General features: G+C 42.2%; 1 protein-coding gene and 1 long non-coding RNA gene across 7 annotated transcripts in view; one reads left to right on the forward strand and one right to left on the reverse strand.

Annotated features, from left to right (window-relative positions):
* The window catches only part of Adamts9 (ADAM metallopeptidase with thrombospondin type 1 motif 9), a 164,812-nt gene that overhangs the window by 51,494 nt on the left and 90,434 nt on the right, over positions 1 to 22,884 (reverse strand). For 3 of the 5 annotated variants that reach the window (XR_005972980.1, XM_041637461.1, XM_041637443.1), the window contains exon 29: positions 416 to 583. The exons of the other annotated variants lie outside the window; for them this stretch is intronic. Coding sequence is in view for 2 of the 3 variants with exons in the window: in XM_041637461.1 (XP_041493395.1) it covers positions 416 to 583 (168 nt within the window). In the remaining variant the exon portion in view is untranslated. The remainder of the gene's footprint in view (positions 1 to 415; positions 584 to 22,884) is intronic. 5 annotated transcript variants of the gene reach the window in all.
* The window catches only part of LOC121437608, a 49,597-nt gene continuing 31,007 nt past the window's right edge, over positions 4,295 to 22,884 (forward strand). The window contains exons 1-2 of one of the 2 annotated variants that reach the window (XR_005972989.1): positions 4,359 to 4,396; positions 4,533 to 4,736. This is a non-coding gene — a long non-coding RNA (uncharacterized LOC121437608). Of the gene's footprint in view, positions 4,737 to 22,884 lie in introns of both variants that reach the window. The other variant, XR_005972988.1, reaches the window with a different exon arrangement.

Below are 22,884 nucleotides of genomic sequence, written 5' to 3' on the forward strand. Positions count from 1 at the left end.
CCTGCCATAGGCTCTTTCTGAGAGGTAAGCCAGGACAGTCATAAGAAAGCACTTTGAGAATCTCCAAGGTAAACTGAGCCTCAGTTCCGGTCAGGTGACAACAGTTTACCTAAGTGCAACCTATGCTGGGCTTTTTCTACGTGGCCACCAGCCAGATACCGAAGGACTAGTCTGCCTTACAGCACCTGCCGTCTATCACTGTGTGAGACTCAGCCTCACAACCACAACACTCAGGGACAGCCAAAGCTCTGCTGACTGAGGTCACTTGTCCAAGGCCACCCAGGCTGCCCAGGTGAAGATTCTTCCTGGTTTGTAAGATGAAAACAACACAGAAAAAAACGTAAGAGAACGTGCTGGTGTCAGGCATGGGGCTGAACAGAAGGGAGCGTTTGGGTAGAGGAGAAGCGTTGCTCACCTGACTCCATGCGCCAGCCTTCCATCTGGGGCACCGTCCTCCTCGGCACCTTCTGTGCCCATGCGGCTTAGTAAGGTGCTTACAGTAATCACTCTCTAAATGGCTTCCATCTTTTGCCAAGCAGTAAACATTTCGTTGTTTATGCCCTCGACCACAAGAGACAGAACACTGCAATATAAAGCAATGGCAAGGTTGTTGTTGTTTTTTAATCACAGTGACTTTGATTTAAAAAAAAAAAAGCCCCAAAAGTGTAATGTGACGATATGATCATGTCTATGAGAGTTATCATTACCTCCTTCTTTCCAGAGTTATCTGGAGAATAATTCAAAGCCTTACAGGGAAGAAAGATAGCAACGGGAAAAAAACCCAAAAAACCTTATGCATTACAGTAGCAACAGCCCTGTGTGGCATGTTGGTGAACATGGTGGCGTGGGAGGATCGTAACAATTTAACCTGAAAACCTCATGATCTGAAATTACTATGTTCTTTTTTTTTTTCCTGAGGGAAATCCCACTACAGAACACTAAAACACACTTTCGGTAAGATGTCTCCTGATTCAAATCGGTATAAAGTGCATTTCCAACATGACTGTGTTCAATTTTTTAAAGATCGAATTTAAGGAAACCCTACAGCTATTTCTTTAAGGGAAAAAAACTCTCATTTCCCCAGCCCTTTGGAAAGAGGTGAAAAAGGCAGAAAAAAAAAAAAAACCTTAAAGGTTCACTGGTGGGTAAGTCGGTGCCAACTTCAGGAGGGAGGCATTACCTTTCAACTTTGATCTCTGGGTTCACTCAGCTGTTTTAAATGTGACCTTGTCTGACCACATCTAAGAAACTTGACTTTGATTTCAGATTAGGTTTCTCAGAAAGGTTTAGGAATCAAAGTGCCCACGGAGTCTGGACAAGAATCTGATGTGACAGCTTCGCGTAGAACAGGCAAGAGGCTGGCCCCAGTGGATGCACTGAGACTCAACATCCAAGGCCTCATTAGCAATTACAAAGTCCTTACTACAGCCACCCTAAACTGGTGGCTCAGGTCTTTAAAGACAATTTATTTCCCAATATAAATTTACCTAAATTACTCCCCTTGTTTTCTAGAGGGGGGTAAATTTAAGAAAGAAGACTAAAATGTAAAGTCTCAATGAAAACAGACTTCCCATTAGATTTTTCTTGACTTCATGTTTCTTATTTCCCCCAATAACTTTGTTATATTTTGGCTTAAGTTACCAGAGTGCCCTTTGATGCCCTAATAGACTAACAACTCCATGTCAAACAAGGAGCCTAATACTAATTTTATCATTATTACCAGACATCCTCAAAGTTATAGCATTTATACATGTGTCAAACATGTTTTTCTGTTAAAAACAAACCATTATAAGAGTTTCAGTTGAACTGGCAGAGAAATTTAAAATATGTATATTAACACATTTGGCTTTACCTTTTTACTTTAAGATGTGAAATATTCATGAATATATGATTTGGAGTACCTATTTTGGAAATTGTCATATTTTACAATTTGGAAAGAGCGAGCGGAAGGTCTGTATCCAAACAAAGCCTGTGACAGTTAACCTACAGAGTTTGGATTCATGTAGAACACTGAGGATTCTTTTCAAAGGCTTCTGTGACAAGGTTCTTAGGACTTCAGTCTCAGAGAATGGCTAAAGACTTGCACAAGGATACTGCCTATTGTAAGTCACCAGTCCATAAGTTTTAAAGGGTTACTTCAACAAGAAAAGATGGGGTCATAATTACAATTTGGGATAAGTTCATTTGCTTAATGAACAAAACATCTATTTTGTATATACCATGTGTTAGAAATTATAGAACACACTGGAGATACCAGGAGAACAAAATTGACATAGTCCTTGACCTCAGGGAGCTCATAGACAAGTACTAGAAATTAACGTTGATTGAGAGATGACAAATGTAGGTACTGTATATGAATATTCATGAGCTGACTTCTAAGAAACACATAAGCTCAAGTGATTAGAGAAAGGCTCCCTGTGGTCTTCCACCGGGCTACACCAGCCGAGCTGCTGGGTCATAAAAATGAGATTGAATTATATTCGGCCCGTGATGGGAAATCTCTGAGGAGCCTTAATTCAGGGGAAGGAATTATCTAATTTTTATTTCAAAACTTCTCCGTTGATTACCGAGTCAAGTACTAGATGTGAAGACAGGGTGAGTGGAAATGAGGGCACCATGAAAGAAGTCAGCCTATTTGTGCTAGTGAGAGGTGGCGGCAGCTTGGAGAAGTGTACGAAAGGCTTGGGTGGAGAACCATGGTAGGTTAAGGCTGCATTTTCTTTTTTTAAGTAGGAAGAAGGTACCTTATGGGTCAGTTGTAGGGAAATGGGCAAATGTGACATTCAGATTTCTGGTTTGGGCAGCTGAACCGATGGTGACAACATTTGCTACTGCTTTAAGAGATGGTACACACCGGAGCAAAGCACTAAGAGGCGAGAGGGTTTTACCTGTAGGAAGCGGGTCTGAGAGAAAGAACAGGGAACAATGCTTGATTAGAGTAAAAAACTAGGTTTTTTCTTTCTTTCTTTTTTTTTTTTTTTGGCTCATCAAATAGACAGTGAACGTAGAACAAATATATCCTGAGGAATAGTCCTTTCAGTATGCAAGCTGTCCAAAGAAGCCAGCCCTCCATGGGAAGTAGGAAAAGGGAATCATGAGACAGTTAATAAAGTGCCAGCGTCATTAGAAGACACAGTCTAAAAGTAGGCAATGATCTCCAGAGTCAGAATTAGAAAAGACTCGATGTTCTCACATTCACCATGTGTCAGCCACTGCCCTAAGATGCTATTAGCCCTAAGACTTGTACAGGTTAGCCATCCCAACTTCCCAACACAGTTCAATAAAAGAGATAGGTACTGTTCCCAGAGCCAAATCAAGTGGTATTTGCACAACAGTACAAGCACGATGCTTTGGATACAGTGTCACAATGCTGTTCCAGTACAAGTAAATATATTTCTGATGGGAAAAAAAATAACAGTGCAATGAAAAAAATAAGTGATCAAGAGTCTTGCTGTCAATAACTAATTCGAGGCAGGCCACCAATCCACTAGCATCTATTGCCAACGAGCCAGTGATGAACGATCCAAGTGTAATGCCTTTGATACATAGATTAGCTGCCCTCTGCCCATTTTTATGTGCATTTTCTTTGCAGGGGACTTGAATGCAAATGGCAAGAGGAAAGAAGAATGCAAGACTTAGGCATGATTCACCACACATGTTATTTGCCCGGAATTATTAAGATCTCAAAGTGATTAGGAAACCCTCAAGGTGTCAACTGACAGCAAATGCTCTCCATTTAAGGTTTACTAAATTACCAAGGAAGAAAAGCAGCTGTTCATAGAAATACTCAAACCTAACAGGCTTATTAATGGGTCTATTATGACTTCATAAAGGAGCCCCTCCTGTGAGAGTCAAATAAATACAGGTTCTAGCTCTGGCATTCCAGGGGAAAATTCCATCGGATCATTCCCAGTCTTCTCCCAGGCAAAGATGACATTTACATCAACCTGCGTCACCCAGACATAGCCATTATATTTAGTACGTCATCTAGAATTTGTTATTTATTGGCTACATATCTGAAAGTTCTTGCTCCTGGGAACATTTAATTCCTTACATTTTGCAGCTGAAATATCCTCTGAGTGTGCCAATAATACCGACTTTTTTTTTTCCTTCTTGGAAAATGACTCAACTATTTAAGAGATTGATTCTTTCCCTTCCCCCCTCCAAATCTGAGCAAGATTCTGAACAACGTAACCACTGCTTGGTACTCAGAAGCACCAAGGTCAGCCAGCTGAATGCCTGGCATTGCAAGCTTGTTTCCATGAGGCCATTCAAAAAAGGGCATGTTCCGGGCTGGGCAGTGTTCGGACGTGCTGACACCTTGTACTCACTAAGGTCCAAAATTTGAAACCCTTGCATTTCAGCTCCACTGGGGGGAATAAAACTCAAGATGAAGGTAGTGTGTTCTTAGTTTCTTCCTGAGGCTTAAGCTCTCTAGAGAAGTAGCTCTGTCTATGAGGATAGATGTGGGTCTGCTGCACTAGCCCTGATCTTAGGGGGATCCTTGTATTCGTCTTTTCACTTGTGCTAAGGGTCACGGTTCCTTAATCAACAAGAAGTCTGAACACAACCCTGGTGCACACGCCTGATTGAGAAGGGCTGAACACCAAAAGAGAAGGAATTTTCCGGGCTGTACCTTTGCTGAGGATGCGGACATAGCCATAACGATGGAGTTCTGCACGGACTTGGCAAGTTCATCACAAGGAACCCAGGAGGAAGAAGAGGGGCATGTGGAGGTAAGAAGAAGAGGGTGGGGGTCAGGTGTGCTTAGGGAAAATGTGTGGGTGGAGCTTGAAGGTTTCAGGTCTGGGAGGCTGTATGTAGGTCAGGACTGGCGGAACTAACTGTACCAGATGTCTGAAGGATACGGGTTAGTGAGTGGTCCAGGACGACAGCCCTTGCTCAGTGTCCGCGCTGTTGATTTGCAATCTTGACTGATGAGGTGGTGTTGATGTGAAATGTATAGTGAGGGAGCCTGACCAACTCGTATGTATTTCTAAGCCCAGGATTGACTAATTTCAGGTAGAAAATAACAAGGGTTGGAAGGCCAAGAGAATGTCACGTACTGGGGCCTGTTAGCAGCAGAGTGAGATTAGTCTAAGCCATGCTCGCGGTCAGATGGCTAACACCATTCTGAGGCAGGTGGAGAGAGTTCTAGTTACACACTGTATTTATCACTTGCTTTTTCTGATCCTACAGAATTTGAAAATAATACATAAACTATTACATTAAAATTACTGGTCATAACAAGAAGGTTTTGATTCTAGCTTCATTTTACCTTTAGCGAAACAAAATTAAATGTCACCCACAAGGTATTCCACCAGACAGGATGCAATGACACGGGCAAGGCTCAGGCCTGCCATTGCCAATACAGCAACAAATGAAGTGAACAGTGCCCAAGGGTCACAGCACTGGGGAAGGCAGAAGAACAACTGCCTAGAACTGCTGTTCCACCATAGAAACAACGCAAATACAAGGCTTCAGACCTGAGGTCACAGTTTCGAAGTCTGATGAGCAACAGGCCTAGAGAACCATGTGGAATATGGGAAAAGACGGTAGAGAGTAACTACGGTTCACACATTTTAAATTTATTTCTCTGTGCCCTATAGCCACTCAGAACATATTTATAAAATAAATGAACACAGAAAAGCTATAGCCATCATAGAATGGCACCATAAGTGACATATTATATTCATAAAGGAAGAACCCCTTAGAATCTCTCGGTGCTACTGCTGAGCTAATTTGCTACAAATGAAGATTCAAGAAGGCCACCCAAAGATAAACTTTGTCCATAATTACTAACCACTAGATTAGGCATCTCCTATTTAATTGTTAATATGAACAGGACACTGGGCTAAAGTACATTAGCTTCTCTCATTTAATTCCAAAGAAACATGTGGCTCAGGTATTATTAAGAGTCTTTTATATAGACAAAGATGCTGAGGGCCTGAGTACCATCACTTACCCAAGATCACAAAAGCAGGAAGCAGCAGAGTCAAGCTAATTTAAATGCAGCATGTATCTCTCCCCTGAGACTAGATAAGGAGCTGGGTAAGGCCAGATAAGTGTTCACTTCTACCTCCCTATGGGAATGCCTGGACATGAGGACCTTCTACAAAAGCCTTGCAAGACTCCTTCAGAGTCCTCTGATAACTCAGCCTCCTAAAAAGCGAGTGCCTAAGCTTTGCTAGTAGTTCTGACTCCAACACCTTTTGACAGTATTGTCAACACTCGGGAAACTGAAGGCATTATAAAGAACAGATACAATCACATAAATACAAGCCCACATTGCCCCTTAGCTGAAAACACACCCTGTTCTCTCTTGACCATTTCGAGGTATATTAACCCATTGGGACCTGCCTGGGCTGTAAGTTATGGGCTCTCAATTCACAGAGGGTCAATTTCTCACAAACTTGAAATGTGAGCCATCATGAAGATTATCCGGTCCAGTTTTTGATTTCAGACTCAAGGCTTGGGAAAACACACGATGACACATTTAAGGTAATGCAGAAAGAAAGGCACACATATAGTTTTGATAATCAGAAGAGGAAGCCATTAAATATTAGCCACACTGGAGGGCTGTGGCCCAGAACTACAGCTAACCAGGACCTGACTCTTTGCTTTGCCAATGAGGTATGTCATCCACAGTTAGCATGAGGGCTAGAGCGAAAGTCTTCTGACTTTGAGGGATGCTCGGGACCAATATGGACCAGAGTCAGAGTGGGTCTGTGAAGCCAGTAAAGAACAGAGTCTATCTAAGAGGAGGTTATGCACATAAGCTAAAGCAGGAAATGACAGTGGTCACAAGGGGTTCACCTTGCTCAAACGCAACAGAGGGTTTGAAGTCAGGCAGACGTCAGCTGGTACCACAACTGCCATCGTAACACCCTACTACTGGAGATACATGACTCCCCTTGGCTTAGACGTGTACTCCGCTAAGATAAGACAGGCACGGTATCTCTGAGAAACGCTGTTATGTGACAGCCAAAGGAAACAATGAATTAAAAACTCTTCGTATTTTGGGCAGACAACATAAAAATAACACAGATTTTCTATTATCACCATTATTTTCAACCCAATGGAGTCTTCTTGGATGTCTCCAAATATGCCTTCAAAAAGGTAGCATTTTTAGATAAAATATTTGTCAACTTATGTACCCTAAGATGACATTTTAAGTGATGCTGACCGTTGAAGACAGGACTTTGGCAAAATTCCAGGAGGGTGAAAGTATGAAGGGCTTCTTTTCTAAAGAGCATGGAGATATCTACAGAGAAGACATGTGTGCTAAAAACACCTTTGCTAGCTCCCTTTGCTCCTCTCTAGATTTTCCCCTGTTTCATAGGTCTCTTTGAACCACAATAAGAAACATGGGCACCGTGTCTGAGACCATGCACCTTTTCTGCTCATCACTTTTTTTATCCTTTTCACTTCCATCCACACATCTGCTCACCCTGGCCTTTATGTTGTTATGTCAGATAGCCTCAGTACAGAATTAGCATCAGAAACAACTATCACTAAATATATATCCACTCCCTTCCTGTCCACACGCATGTGGGAGTCGTTTCTTCCCTTTGTCAAGAACCAAAACATTGAACAGGAAAAGAGAGTTTCAGGAGGAAATAAGAGCTGTGATTCCAGGGTGTAAAGCCAGCGTTGACAGGCTTGCATGATGGCTAGGACTACTCTGGCACATATTAAAATGTTAAGGACCCCAGAAGGCACGAGGTTGCCAGGGAACCATGCAGAAGAAAGCTGATATGGAAGACACAATCATCCCAGCCGGAAGGGGCACTGGGCCATCCTCTCATTCTTGGCCTTACCCCACCCCATCCGCATTAGCCCATCTGTTAATGCTAAATGCCAAAAAGATCTAAGGAAAGGGACTGTGATTCACATGTCAACTGTTGGGCCACACTTCAAAACATCTGTCAGTATTGAGGCCAAGTAGGTGACCTCTCCCAACAAGAGAGATGCCGGGGCCAGGTAAGTAAAGGGAGACAAAGAGCAAGAAGTGCTCATGCCTGCAATCCAGCAGCCCCCCAAGAATCAGGAGGCACACACAGGGTTCCCCAGCTTCCCCTCTCCATGCTCCTTCTTATGGTGTAACTAGTTCCTACTAGAGGAAGAAATGTCTTTTAACACTAAACACAAAAGGGCATGAAATCAGACGATCTGAACATCCAAACTGCTATACATTTTGTGCTACAAGGTTGTGATTGTCACAGTTTTTCCCCTCAACAAGACAGACACAACACCCATGAAGATCTGAAAATATGGTATCAGGTGAATTCTATGATAGCTAAATGGTGTTCTGACAGTATGAGGCTTGTTCCACTGGCAGGCCTGATCCTCTTTATGTACCTGTACCCTGTCATTCCCCATGCCCAAGGCCACTGCCCAGTTTTGTAGCTCTGCTGTCCTTCTCCAGGTTACCCATTATGGCTGTTTGTAATCCAGCTTAAAGACAGTAAGGATGCTGGTGTTTTCTAGGAAAGGACTGATGATGGTGGTATAAGGACCCACTCTGCCCACAGTGAAAGTACGGAACCAGCTGGAAGAAAAAGAGGGTAGTGGGTGAGACACAAGCTCCCAAACCCTTAGTCGAATAGTCCAATGGTAGGTGAAGAAGTGTCTGAGAAGCGGACTGAGAGGTGGCTCAGGGGTTAAAACACTTGCGTTGTAAACATGAGAACTGGTATTTAAGACCCCAGCCCTGTGTAAACGTGAGTTGGGCACGGTGGTCACCTGTCGTTCAGAAGGATGAGACAGGGATCCCTAAGGCAAGCTGGCTCACTAAGACTAGCTGTATTGGAGAGTTCTGGGTTCATCTGAGAGACCCCGACTCAATGAATAAGGTGGAGGGCAACAGCAGACGACTGGGGATTCTGTACATGTGCACATCTGTGCAGGAGCGCGTGCAGGCACATGTACTCACACATTTGAATACTCACACCCACGCTCCTGTGTGCCACACACACACATACACAAAAGGGAGAAAAATAAGAAGGGTCTGAGTCAGTTACTGATGGGCAAGCTAGGGTTGGTGGGAACAGTAACCCAAAATTTCTTGAAACATGAAGGTGGTAGACTGTGAACAAGGGCTTGGATGGGAGGGATCGAGGCCATCTGGAGATGGTTGTCAGCTAGCAGCTGTCAAGCCTTGGCAGTCCCACTTGATGTGGCCTGTGTTAGTATCCAAGGTCTGGGAAGCTTCAGTCACCACCAGGAAGGCTTCTGTAGGAAAGCAGTTCATCGGGTTGTCTCTTGACTGTGGTGCGCGCCTGCAGAACTGCAGCCCTCTCTAGCCACGCACCGATCAGTCATCTAGAAGACATGGCCACACTGTGCTTTTCATTGTCTCCTCCGGCCTGCCCTGCTTTCTCAGTCTGGCTGACACTTCCCCCTCTCTCCTTTGGTGTAAAGGGAACATCTTTCTTTATTTATATGAAGCAGCTGTAAACTAGACCATACAGGTGGCCTCCTATATCCTTGGACTCTGAGTCCACAGATTCAACCAATCTTGGATCAAAACTATCTGGGGGAAAATAAATTACACCTGCACTTAACATGTAGAAACTTTTCCTTGATCTTGTTCCCTAAACAGCACAGAAATATCTGCAGGACATTTACATTGATTTAAAGTATTATGGAAGACATTCATAGGTTGTATAGAAATATACTATTTTTTATAAAGGAACTGAAACTTCTCTGTCTACAGAACATAGGGATTCCAGCAAGGGGTTCTGGACTCCCCAAGCCCCCAAGATACCAAGGGAGAACTGAAAAAATAATATCCTACATTTTAGGAAGAAGCCTGGGTAACCAAGTAGCATTTGGGTGGATACTAAGCCCACCCCAGAAGTGAGACATGCATAAATATTTGAGCCTGTTTGCAGAGATTGGTGTCTGAACAGATGGACAAAAGGTCACTTTAAACATGAATTGCATCAGATGCTCATCCAGCTTCATATTGCTCTACTGAGAGAGCAAACAGCATTTCATTCTTTCCAACATGCTTTATTCAAATCGTTTATCTCTTTCCTCATTTCCTCCTTCTGCCCACATCTTGGTAAAGAAATGTCTCAACAATACCACTGAGAAGGGATGAGAGGAGAAGAAATCAAGACTGGCATGTATGCCAAATAAACAACTTGACATTAGGAAGAATTATGATTATTTTTTTTTTGGTTTTGTGTCACAAATTGAAATTATTGCAGCACTACTCTAGGATTTATTGGAGAGGGTATCCAAAGGCTAGGGAAAAAGGTTCTGCTTTGGTAAGTGCCATACTTCCCTCTGTTATACTACTAAAGACATCTAACCCTGTTTGCAGATGTCTACTTGCGTTGGTGATCAGCAGAATTGTGAAATCACAGCAAACACGCATCTCAAATGCATAGGTTCCCGACAGAAGCTCTCTTATCTTGCCACGCATCTGTTCCTGCTATAGATATTTCCATTTTAAACAACAGGAACACCTTATTTCCATTTTCCTAGTCCATAAAACTTGCAGTCACTTGACTCCATTATGTCTTTTGTATGCTATATCCAGACTTCAGCTAACTTTAGCTCTAGCTTAGAAATATCTCGGGAGCCCCCCATGCCTCCTCATGGTTCCTGTGTCCACAGTTATCTAAGCCACTGTCGTCTTTATTCAGCCACTGTTGTTGTCACGCCAGTCACCACGTGGCTTCCTAGAAAGGGGTACCCCCGCTTCCTTCCTTGAATTCAGAAGCCGGAGTCAACCTTTTAAAATAAACCCATGTTCCTGTTCAGCCCACGCCATTCCTCCCTAGGGGTGTCTTATCTTTCTCTCAGGGATCTAACCCTTGCCTCCCTCTGCTCACACCACAGTTTATCTCCCCGTCCCCCATTCCCTCCGTTATTCCTGTATCCTGTCTCTACCTCCTCTACTTCAGCTCGCCTGGCCTCTCTGAATCACTAAATGCAACCCACTCCTGCCTCCAGAAGCATCCTGTTTCTGGATGCCACTTGGTTTTCTTTTGTATTTTACCTTGTCTATGTCAAATGGAGATTACCGGAGACTTCCTCAGTTCTTAAAACAATAGTTCCCTTCTCCTATTCCATGCAGATCCCTACTCTTTCCCCCTTAATCTAGTTTTACCTATAAATTTTATCACTTTCTTTCAAGATCTCTATTCTAGTCTTTATGTTGTTGGTATTTATAGGCTTTCCTATAAATAACACTTAACACTTCACTTCTTAGAATGTACACTTAATAATTTTTGAGACTGTGTGTGTATGCATGTGTATGCGCGCGCGCGTGCTCCTGTGCACAATACTGTGTGTGTTCTGTTGAATCCCTAGTGACTAAAAGCATGTCTGGAGTATGGAAAACACCCAAATAATTATACAGTACACAAATGAGTGCATCGTTGTAGGGTACCTAAGCTACAGCCATTTATCCCAAGAACACTGAAGTAATAAGCCCACATTTTCACAAGGCTCAGTCTAAGGACAAATAAATAGCAACTGTTATCTCTAATCTCTTGTGTCCATTCACCTCCAAACTGACTAATTACCCTTGTGGTTTAGTATTTAATTCACAACTATAAAGCTGAGCACAGTACAGGGGACAACTAAGAAGAAACTTATCTGAGATTGTAATAGCAAACAAACAGCAAAAGGCAGAAACTAGAAACTCAGCACTATGCTACCCTCAAATGCTAGGCAAATGAAAGTTCAGCTTGAGCTGAAAGTGGTGGCACACACTGTCTGTAAGACCAGCATTCAGGAAGCCCAAACAGAAGGGTCATCCTAAATTCAAGGCCTGCCTGGGTTACATAATGAGAACCTGTCTCAAACAACAGCAATGATAATCAAGAAGAAAGAAAAGAAGGACGTTAGGGGAAGAAGGGAGTAACGGATGATGACTTCTGATTTTCCATGGAGAAATATATATATAATGTAAATATATATTGCAATAGGCAAGAGCTAGGGATACAGTTTCAGTGGTAGAGAGCTCTCCTAGTATGGATGAAATCCCATGCTTGAGTCACAGCATCGAGTAAAAGCAGGTCTGGTGATAGACCCGTTATTCTCTTGCTACATAGAGAGTTCAAGGCGAGCCTGGGATACATGAGACTGTCTCCATGAGAGGATCAAGAGGAGGGGTGAGGAAGTGAAGGAGGGGGAGGAAGAGGAAGAGGAGGAGGAGGAGGGGAGGATGCCCCCAGCACACCTATCTATTTGGCAAGGTCCTAGTTCTCCAGCTGTTATGATGAGGCCATGTCCAGAAAGACAGCACATCCTTTGTTTCCAGGACAGACACAGGAATGAATCCTCAGCCTTCCAGAGTACTGTTAATAGTCAGGGAAAAATGAAGTCATTTCAAAGTCAGTGCTCAGAGAATGCTGGGTGACCAATTCCAATTTCCAAGGTCCCTAGATAGCTTTATTAAAGCAAGCGAAGTGGAAAAAAAGATCCAGTTCAAACAATGCAAATGTTCAGCTTCCCTCAACTAGTGATAAGTAAAATGGAGAAAAATAAGTCCTGGCTAAAACACACTTGGGGAACCTTCGGATATCAAAGAATCAGCCTCAAGGAATTTTCAAAAGCAGAAGTAGGGCTAAACCTTTTTCACCTGGCAAGGGGTGCTTTTCTTCTTAATGGAACTTTTGAAAAGTCGGCTCAAAACTCAGAGCTTTGGACTCCATCAGATACTCATCCAAAGCTTTCTGAGAATGTATTTAACCTTCTGGTGTCACAGTTTTCCTACCTGCACGATAGACTCAATCAAATGTATTCTGCAGTGATGTGTATAACACACATGATCTGGGCCATGGCTCAGAGCACAGGTCCAAAATTTGGGTGTCTTTGTAATTGTTTCTGCATCCCAGTCCAAACCATCTGATCAACTACAGATGGGTACCTAGTGTGCCAAGTCAAGAAGTGTAAGCCAATGGATCGCCGAACGGAGACTGTTTGGGAGTGGATTAAGTCAAGCAAGTATGATTTTCAAGTGGCTTCATTGCTCATCGTTTTTAGGGAAAATCTGCATGTTAGATCCCTAACCTTGAATTACTGGCAAGATTATATGTGCTCAAAGGTCAAAATTAAAATGAATGAATGAATGAATTTGAGACATGGTCGCATGTATCCCAGGCTGGTCTTGAACTTCCTAGGTAGCTGAGGATAACCTTAAGCTCCTGATCCTTTTGCATCTACATACTGAGTGTTGAGCTGTGGCCAGTTCATGCAGCATCAGGACTGGAGCCCAGGGCTCTGTGCACGCTAGGCAAACACTTCACCTACTGAGCTACTTCCCAGACCTTCTAACTTTAATTTAAAGTGCTTGTTTGGCATGGTCCATTAACAAGGTTCAATTTAATTGTAGATAACTGCATTCATTTATCTCATGGGGAGTCAGATATGAATGTCTGCTTTTCTCCAGTCTTCTTCCATCAAATTGTTTAAATTTGGGGTGTGGGGGATGCATTATTTCACTACATGTTAAACCCCATTATGCAATTCCTTAGGATAATGGCAATACCTGGATTTTATTTTATTTGCTTTTCCCTACCAGCTGACTATGTTAGCTAGCTAGCAACCCAGCTTTAGTGGCACTTTGGCAGGGTCGACACACACAGACCGGAAGCCCTATGTAGCTGGGGACAGTGGTGAGTGTGCCCAGCACAAAATCACAGACTTACTGAAAATGTAAGAGAATTTGTGCGTGTGATGATTTTCACAGAGATTTGTTTTTAGATTTTATTTACTTGAATGTGTGTGTGTTTAAGTGAATGTGTGTCAACTCTTTGCTGATGACCATGGAGACTACGAGAGGGTGTTAGATACCCCAAAGCTGGAGTTCCAGGAAGTCGTGAGGTGCTTGACTTGGGTGCTGGGAACCAAATTCAGGTTCTCTGGAAAAACCATCTCTCCAGCCCCTCTGATATTTTTGTAATGCATTTGTATAATTCTTAAGTGTGAACTGTGAAGTTAGTAATGTCATTAGTAGGCATTTGAGGGTCTGGAGTTTTGGTTGTATTTGTGACCTTTTTTAAAAAGAGAAGAAATACGACTTTCCTTTCGGATCCAAGAAATTCATGGCCTACAAAGTTCTCTGCCTCTGTGACATCAGAATCACACCTTGCAATCTGAGTCTATTTGTCTGTATTTGTGGCATGGGTGGAGGACTGGCAGATATATAGCATTTGCCATCTGCTAAAGCAGCAAGGATTTGCAAAGAGAAAAATGTGTTCATCTGGAGGAATGGAACTCAGAAACTCTCTTTCCCAGAAATTCATGTACAGAAAAAGTCAAAGTCATACATCTTGAATAACTGATTCTTTGAATAGTTTTCTCCAATGAATTAAAAACAAAACTGAGACATAATTAATGTCCCGAGGTCACAAAATAGTGAAAACTTGGCCATCTGTGCAAGATAACCTTGCTCTTCCCAGCGAAGAGGAGGAGAATAACTGTACAACCTCAAAGACTTTACTGACTCAAAAGTAGGGATTTGGTATCAAGTACATTTGGAAATGTTGAGGGTCAGTGACCCAGTGCTTATAAAAACATGAAAAGCCGCCGGGCGGTGGTGGCGCACTTGGGAGGCAGAGGCAGGCGGATCTCTGTGAGTTCGAGGCCAGCCTGGTCTACAGAGCTAGTTCCAGGACAGGCTCCAAAAACCACAGAGAAACCCTGTCTTGAAAAAAAAAACAAAACAAAACAAAAAACAAACAAACAAACAAAAACATGAAAAGCCAAATTCTGCCATGAGAAATCAATAAATTTATCGGGCAGGTCATTTTGCCATCCTCCCAGCCCATCATTGACTGATGTCTGAAGACAGTTTTGGTTATCACAGTGTAGAGGGTGTGAAATAGGCACCAGGAAGGTAGAGAACAAGGAAGCTGATAAGCATTCTCCAGTGCCCAGAAGGATGCCCTCCAGGAAGGAGGTATCTGGTCTCAAGTGTCAAGATGGGAAAAGTCTAATCTATACTTGTTTAAAATGTGTAGATTGCTCTATGCACCGCTATTTTAATTCCTAATCAGAATCATGCTCACCCATTTCCCAGACAACATGCTCACTAGAATTAATCTTACTTTTGAAAATATTCCCAAACAGCAACCTACATATTCAAATGTGACATTTAAACCTCGTGAGATGCTAAATGCTGTTGGGCTCTTACAAGGGAGGGGAGTTCTGTCATTGCCAGAACAACTAATTCAAAAGAATCACCAAGAACTATCAAATGTTCTGGAATGTCGAGGAATATCCCATTTGCATGGTCACTATTTGGTTTAGAAAGATGTTTACTTAAGCCCGAATTGCCAGGTGAAATTTCTCTCACCTTAATGGGCCACTTCAGCATACATATACACTCACCCCTATCCCTGTGTGCCCCCTGTGCGCTCAACCTCTAGAATGAGTGGCACTCTTTCCTGGTTTGCAAGTCCACAGTCTGGCTAGGCAATCTACTTTCTGGAGACTTCTACTTTCAGCTTAATCTTGTCAGGAGTTGACAGATAAGGATGGCTTCCTAGGATCTCAGAATGTTGTTTGACAGGAATTTCACCTCTCTGGAGAGGGATTTCCAATAGCTCTTCCTGAATCAGTCAGACTTTCAATGGGAAGGTCTCTCTCTCTCTCTCTCTCTCTCTCTCTCTCTCTCTAATATATACCAGACCTTTACATTTTAGCCCTCTTTCGAGGTACTAGGTGAAGTAAAACTTTGCTGGGCTGTCCTGTCTTCGCTGGATGACTAATACCACTCCCCTTTCAACTACTTGATGCTGGGAGAACCTTCACTCCCAGAAGAAACTATCAAAAGTGTCTCCTGACTTTGCTTAAAGGTTCATTGAAGATAAAATCAGTCCCACGTGAGAATCACTGATTTATCCTAAGGCTCCTGGAAAGTCCTTCAAGTTCCCTGAGCTGGCTTGATTTGAATAGATGTTGAGGGGGTGGGGCACACAGCCTTCCTGATAAATGGAGGTTATAGAACCATGTGGGTATCACTGCTGCAAAGTTAGGGACTTGGGTCAATAAGTCCGGGAGCTTCTCTCTCTAAAGGACATGTCCTGTACAGCACGGAATCCCTTGGAACATATTTAACAGGATTTCAATTACAGTAGCAAGCTCTAGGGGACAACATTTCTCCCTGACATCAGCTGACGACTGGCCATTTAAGGGATTCTTAGGTCACATCTGATTCAAGGCAACCACGGAGAAGGGAACATGACTTTATCAGTGTCCTGCATACAGAACTGCACAACAGGTAAGCTCAAAGAAAACAAACAGCACACATGTTTGGGGAAAAAAAGTCTTTTGTTTTCCAAAGAATTTAGGCTTCGGTAGGGGTGAGTTAAAAGGGGGCTTGTGTTATGTATTAGAATTTGAGAGTAGGGATTGCATTGAAAGAAAGCTTGGATTTCCCTGGGGAAGGGAGACATAAAAGGCACAGCTTTCAGATGCCCTGAGGCCTTTTATTTCTGTTGCACAGGACAGAGGGAACAGTACAGGGAGGAAGAGAGAGGGCAAGAAAGCGAAAAGCAAGAAAGGGAAGATTGGATCCTGGGTGGGAGGGGCAAGACCCCTTTCTTTGTCACTGCAGGGCCAAAGTGTGATGACAAATACCCCCTAAAATTTTTCCAAGTTTAATGCTTTGAAATAAATCCAAATCTACTCTTTTCCCCCTTGTGAAGGAAAAGGCAATATGAACATATTTATTTAAATAGATATAAGTTTAAGAATTTTGTGGAATTTCAAATGCATTCCCTTTCCCCACCTCATCCAGAGTTCCCAGACCACCAACATCAACAGCTCCCTCATCCCGTCAGCCCTCTGGCTACCTGTGTCTGCCTTCTCACCTACATACAGGCTATGATCATTTCGTCTTTTCCTCAACCATCACACTATCAGGTCATTTTGGTGTTTTTTTTTATACATGCTATAAAAGTACTTTTAATCTGTTATAAAACTTAACAATAATAACAAATATATAAAAACATAATTGGCTGGTATATTAATGTATTTAAAATGACATTGAGGATATGAGATATGTTTCCACTATAGAGACATTTAAATTTAGCATGTAAATTTAAAAAAATCTAGCATGGTTTTCTTTTATTTTTGAAATAAGCAACAATGAAGTACAAAAAAAGCAGAATTTATTATCACTGGTTGACAGAAACATGGATTTGCTGTTATATAAAGTTGCTCTATAACTGTTGCTATTTAACTTATTTATTAAATGAGAGGCAGATATTTTATAAAATATAATAACATATGGCATGTTTTTCATGTATTACATTGCCATACAATGAAATTTTTTACTTTAACCATTTTTGAAATTAAATAGAGTCCCTTAAACAGACTGGATCATTTTGGTTTTTGTCTGTTTGTTTTTAATGTTTTGGAAGTGGCTTAGGGGCAAAATTGCCTTAATCTTTTCTTGTTTCAATATTTAGAGAACCCACCTTCTGGATGGCATCTCAATTTAGGATGCCTCCCTAAAATGTGTGCATGGAGGATTTTATGGCTGGACACTGAGAATGGCAATTAATTGAGGACCCCATGAGTCAATTTGCAGGGGATGCTTTTGCACGTGTTTCAGTTTGGTGGGGGAGAGAGCTTGTCAGTTTGAGGTGTGGCTGTGAATGGACCCATTGAGGTTTCCTTAACACCACAGAGGCTGGGGTTTGCAGAGGCGATGATAACAAAGGAGAAGAGGGAGAGAGATCAGCGCCTCTCTGGAGTCCCCCGATGTGTCTTTGAAATGGAGTCCTGCCAAGCTAATCTGCTCCATGTCACCTGCTGGGTTCAGTGACTCTGAAAAAGCTGTCTTCCTAAAGCTTTCCCCTCAAGGAGACAATGATCTCTTGGAAATTCAGAGTCTACCTGCAGCTTTCAATTTCACCTTCTCGCTAAAGGCCTCAACCAGGGTTGGCCCTTCCAACCCATGGCACACACAGACTGTCTCCTTTAGCGAGCTTCTGGCCACTGCGAACTTGAATGCTCAGCCACAGAAGAGGAGCGTTTGTTTCAACAGCTGCTTTGATGATGAAAAGCTGGAGCTATGCCTCCCAGAACAGCTGGTTCTGACTGTCTGTCTTTACCCTACCCTGCTTTTCTCTAAAGCCCAGTTGTGGCCCACTGATGTTTTGTAAAACAAAAGCACAAACTCCAAGAAGGGCAAGAGAAGACTAGTTACCGGGGACGTGCTGACACAGGAGTCTTCTCCCTTTACTTTTATAAATTTGATTTTTGTCTAGTTTATAACTAATTGTTAAATATGCACTGTTGCCAGGTTGTCCATCTGGTATTGCAGTCTTTAGGGTGACTATGATTAATAGATTTATAAGTTAATACCCTTAAAAGAGAGGCTTCCAGCCCCTTGTTTACATTATATGTGTTTGGGATTTGTTTTGGCTGGTGTGGGGATAGAATGGTGGGCCCGGTCCCAGCTAGAACATGCTTTGTCACTGAGCTGTACTTATCCCTAACTACTTTTTAACCTTTCCAGAGAATCTTTGGAAAAAGGTGTGGCTAAGCTGTCCAGGCAGACCTTTAATTTGCCTGGGAGCCAAGGCCTTCAAAATTTGGGATTCTCCTGCCTCAAGTTCCCTTGTTGCTGAAATTAAAGGCCTGTGTCACCAGTGTGTGTATGTGTATGTGTATGTATGTGTCTAGTGTTGGCAACATATTACCAATGACTTTCATATTGGACACCAGCAACACAGAATAGTTTCCTCACTATAAGATGCTGTAGGTGTGTGGATCAAGGCATAACTTCTTCCACAGAGGAGCAATGGGATGCAGATCTGGACAGGAATGATGGGCTCTGGACTAAGCCAGTGTGTGCTCTATCTTATTTACTGCTAACTGTACATTTGTTTTAGCTGCCAATTTTCTATTTTACAAACTCTGGAAAGGGTTTTAAAACTGTTCACAACAACAATTCCACTGCAAGGGAATGGTAAAAAGCGGGGAAGACAGCACTCAATCCACGTGCTCCAGATGTTTTTATTGGCCTCTGTTAAATAACAAAGGGGATCTGTACCCTTAGAGCACAGCTTCCCCAGAAGGGGCCCAGACCAATCAGTCACATTAGGGACCTAATGTGGGCAGACTCTAGGCCAGGACTTAAAAAAACAAAAACAAAACAACAATAACAACTAAGGTTCTGCTTCCATGGTGTTGGGTGTCTATTTAAAAATGATTGGACAACTTCACATCTAATCGGATTGCTAATTTTTTTTTATTGAGCGAATATCATCAGCAACAGTGAAGTCGTGAGTTCTAGTAGCAATTTATTCTTTTATTTGTAGCTGATGGAGCTGCCAGCCAAAGAAGTGTTGGGTCTTTGATTACAGGAGCTTGACTTTCTCCATTTCTTGCTAAAAGTTCCCTTTGTCCTTTGTAAAGCACGACTCTGACGAGTTCCTCGCTGTACCTGTACCTGTCATGTGTGTAACAGGACCCAACCCACAGTAGGCACCCGAAAATATCTGCTGGGAAATGGATGGCTTTTATTTGGAAGATAACAAGGTGACATCTTTAATCCCTTATATTCTTCCCCAAGACGAACCTTCTGGAAAAGTCTTTGCTGATGTCCAGGATCCCCTCCCAGCCAATTACTCTTGGATGTAACCCCTTCTTCCCCCTCCACATTCCAGTGTTTTCATCCCTCTCCTCATTGGCCAGACAACTCCTGAGTCAGGTAGAGGGCATAGCTTTCCCTGAGAGCACATCCTCCCATCTCTGGGCTTTGTAAATACATAAGAATAGAGATCTGCTAAGCCACCCTGAACAAGCTGTCAAAAGATGTGATAAAACAGCTGTCCACAGAGGTGACACAGTCACACAGCCATCATCAACAGATAAGCAATATTTACAGTCTGTTGAGTTTCTTTTTCAATTAGTAGATGCAGACCAACATTCTGATGGCTCTAAACACTGGACAGAGGTGTTTGATAGTTTGTCTTAATCTATATTGAACTTAGTGAAAATGTGATTTTCTATGTCATGGTCTTTTGAATAATAAAACAAAATCCAAAACAATACTGTTTAGCTCAGATTGAGGAAGAGGGCCAAGAAGTTCAAGGCCAACCTAGGCTCCAGCAAGATGTTGCCTCAAAACAAAGCCAACAGGTAGTGAGGATCTTTTATTTTTATAAGGCTAGGTGTGTGTTTAAGACTCGTGTTCACTTAGGAAAAATATCATTTACATTTTTATACTTAATTGCATTTTATTCAAAGTTGAAATCTTACATGATTGCCCTACTCTGGCCAAAAATTTCTCTGTAACATGAAAGAAAGAGTTGTTTTGCCTTTACATGACATTTCTGAAACATCTGGTTATGGGAATTTGCCAATAGCAGCAATAATTTAGGATTTTCTGTTATTGGACTCAAATGCACAGTGTCGGAATCAGTCTAGCATTGTTCAGGGAGGATGGTATTTGAATTTCAGGAATCTCTTAGCAAAGGTCTCATAACTCACTGAACATAACCTGTTTCACGTCTCCCAAAATAGGATTAATGGAGTGGACAGCCGCCACGAGCAGTCTTGTCACTAATGAAGCTATAGTAACATGTAATGTGGTGTAGCTATAGTAACATGTAATGTGGTGTAGCTATAGTAACATGTAATGTGGTGTAGCTATAGTAACATGTAATGTGGTGTAGCTATAGTAACATGTAATGTGGTGTAGCTATAGTAACATGTAATGTGGTGTAGCTATAGTAACATGTAATGTGGTGTAGCTATAGTAACATGTAATGTGGTGTAGCAGTGGTCCCCTCACGGGACAGCAAAAGGCTGGCGCCCATAGACATGCTCAATAAGGTTAGCTATGGTTATTGTTATCTACTTTGCAATGCTATTTTTTGTCACATCTTTATAAACTTCTAACTCATACAAGTAGCTCTCCCCTCCCCTCATTTTGGATTTTTTTTTTGTGTGTGTGTCAAGTACTACTACCAACAATGGGGTGACGTGGAGGATGGAATGAGGCGTTATCATCTGAATATATATTTTGGCAAAGGGGAGGCTGCCTTGGAACTTCCACCTTCATTGCTATAATATTTATTTGTCTTTAATAATAGATTCTTTTTGATGTGTATCAAGGGTGAACAAATAAAAATGACAAACGGAAGCCTTCTGCCGTTGTCTGGCCAGAGACCAGGTGGACCCCTGTGTGGATGCTTTAGTGCTTTGTCTCAGAATCTTCTCTTCTAGCCCATCTTTCTTTGTCTTCTGGGTGTTTTTTTTTTTCCAGTATCTTCAAATTCAGTAAGCAAGGCTTTCTGATTTCATAGTTGAAACTCAATGAATCAAGACAACATTATTAGGAAAGGAAAAGCTACCCAACGCAAGGTTAAGCCTCACAGATTTCTGTTCAGAGAACTCATCATCATCTCTAATTCAGAACTGTTTTATAGCAACCTTTCAAACGCACACTTCATCTCAGCCAACGACATGAAGTTTAATACATGGCTACTTGGAGTTAGGAGGGGGGTGATAGAGAGAGTTTACAAAATTTAAATATATATATATATTTTAATCAAAAGAAACATACATTCACTTCTAAATCTTATATTTGCCTTCATAGTCAGCTCTCACACACTAGTTTTTTAAACATTGCTTATGAAATTAAATAACTTGGAAAAATAAATATGCTTTATTATATAAAGACATATAAATCTGTACCACCCAAAATATTCAGAAATACGTAAATGTGACTGCTTGAAACTATTTTTCAGAAAATACGGTTGTGATATTTATGATCTTTGACTCTGTGATATAATGAGGTTGTCAAACACTGACGTCAAACCTTTGGTCTTTCTACCTATAGGCACTGCACAGTGTGATATGAAAATGAGGTAGACACAAATCCTTAAGTTGGCCAGGCTGAAACACAAGCATAGCCCCCTTCCCCGCTCATGGCCCCTCATTATTCAGAGCCATGAGCACAGCTCTCAAAGGCTCAGTGAATACACTGAGTTGTCATGAAAACACCCAAACAAGCAATTTCTGTAGAGAAGAACCACTATCTACAAGAGACCAGTGAACAGAAATACAGGGCAATGCAAAAACAAACGCCACTGAACTACCCTGGGGGTGTGGCGGTGGCAGTGGCAGACACCACTTTCTTCCTCTGGATGCATTTGCTCAGTCTAGAATGCTCCTGATTTGTAGGACATTTCTTGCTTCCCTTGACAGTAGAGAATTCTCTGTCCGGCTTGTCCCATGTGTCATGGGACAGGTATATTTATTTCCCAGCTTGCTTTTAGAACTAGATCCATAGTTCCATAGTTCAACAGAGCTGAAGAACACTGTTTCTTAAACAAAGCAAGAGTCCAGGGACGTTATTTTTAAAAGGCCAGAAGAGAAAATTTTGCAGGATTTTTTTTTTTTTTGAGGCAGTCTTGTAGCTCTGGCTGCGCTGGAACTTATTATGGCCCCAAACTATAGGTGATCCTCCTGACTCAGTCTCCGGAGTACTGGGTCACAGATGTGAGCTGCTGCAACCACTGTTACAATAATGAGTCATAGACCTGCTGTGACTCAAGTCAGAGCCAAGGTCTCTGTAAAAGGGTTGTTTGTGGAGACTCTGGGGGTTGTGGCAACAATGATTTGGGTTTCTTTCTCAAATGCTACTCCTTCCTAGGCAGCGTTGACATCAGCTGTCTCCGCTTGACCTTGGCTGTGTCCCACAGCAGTGGCTGCTTTGTGATAGGACAGTGTCTAAGTGTGGGAGTCCCTGGGAGCAAAAGCAACCTGCTGGAGGAGTTAATGCCACCCTGTGCTCTATTGGAAGCGAGACGTTAGCACCTTGAATGTGCGTCTCTCTTTCCTCCACTTGCTAACTTCACTGTAGCCACAGTGGGAAAGCACCATAGGAAAGAC

The sequence above is a fragment of the Microtus oregoni genome, unplaced genomic scaffold, assembly GCF_018167655.1.
Source record: "Microtus oregoni isolate MIOR12 unplaced genomic scaffold, Mior012 000002F_ref0000024, whole genome shotgun sequence".
Taxonomy (NCBI): Eukaryota; Metazoa; Chordata; class Mammalia; order Rodentia; family Cricetidae; genus Microtus; species Microtus oregoni.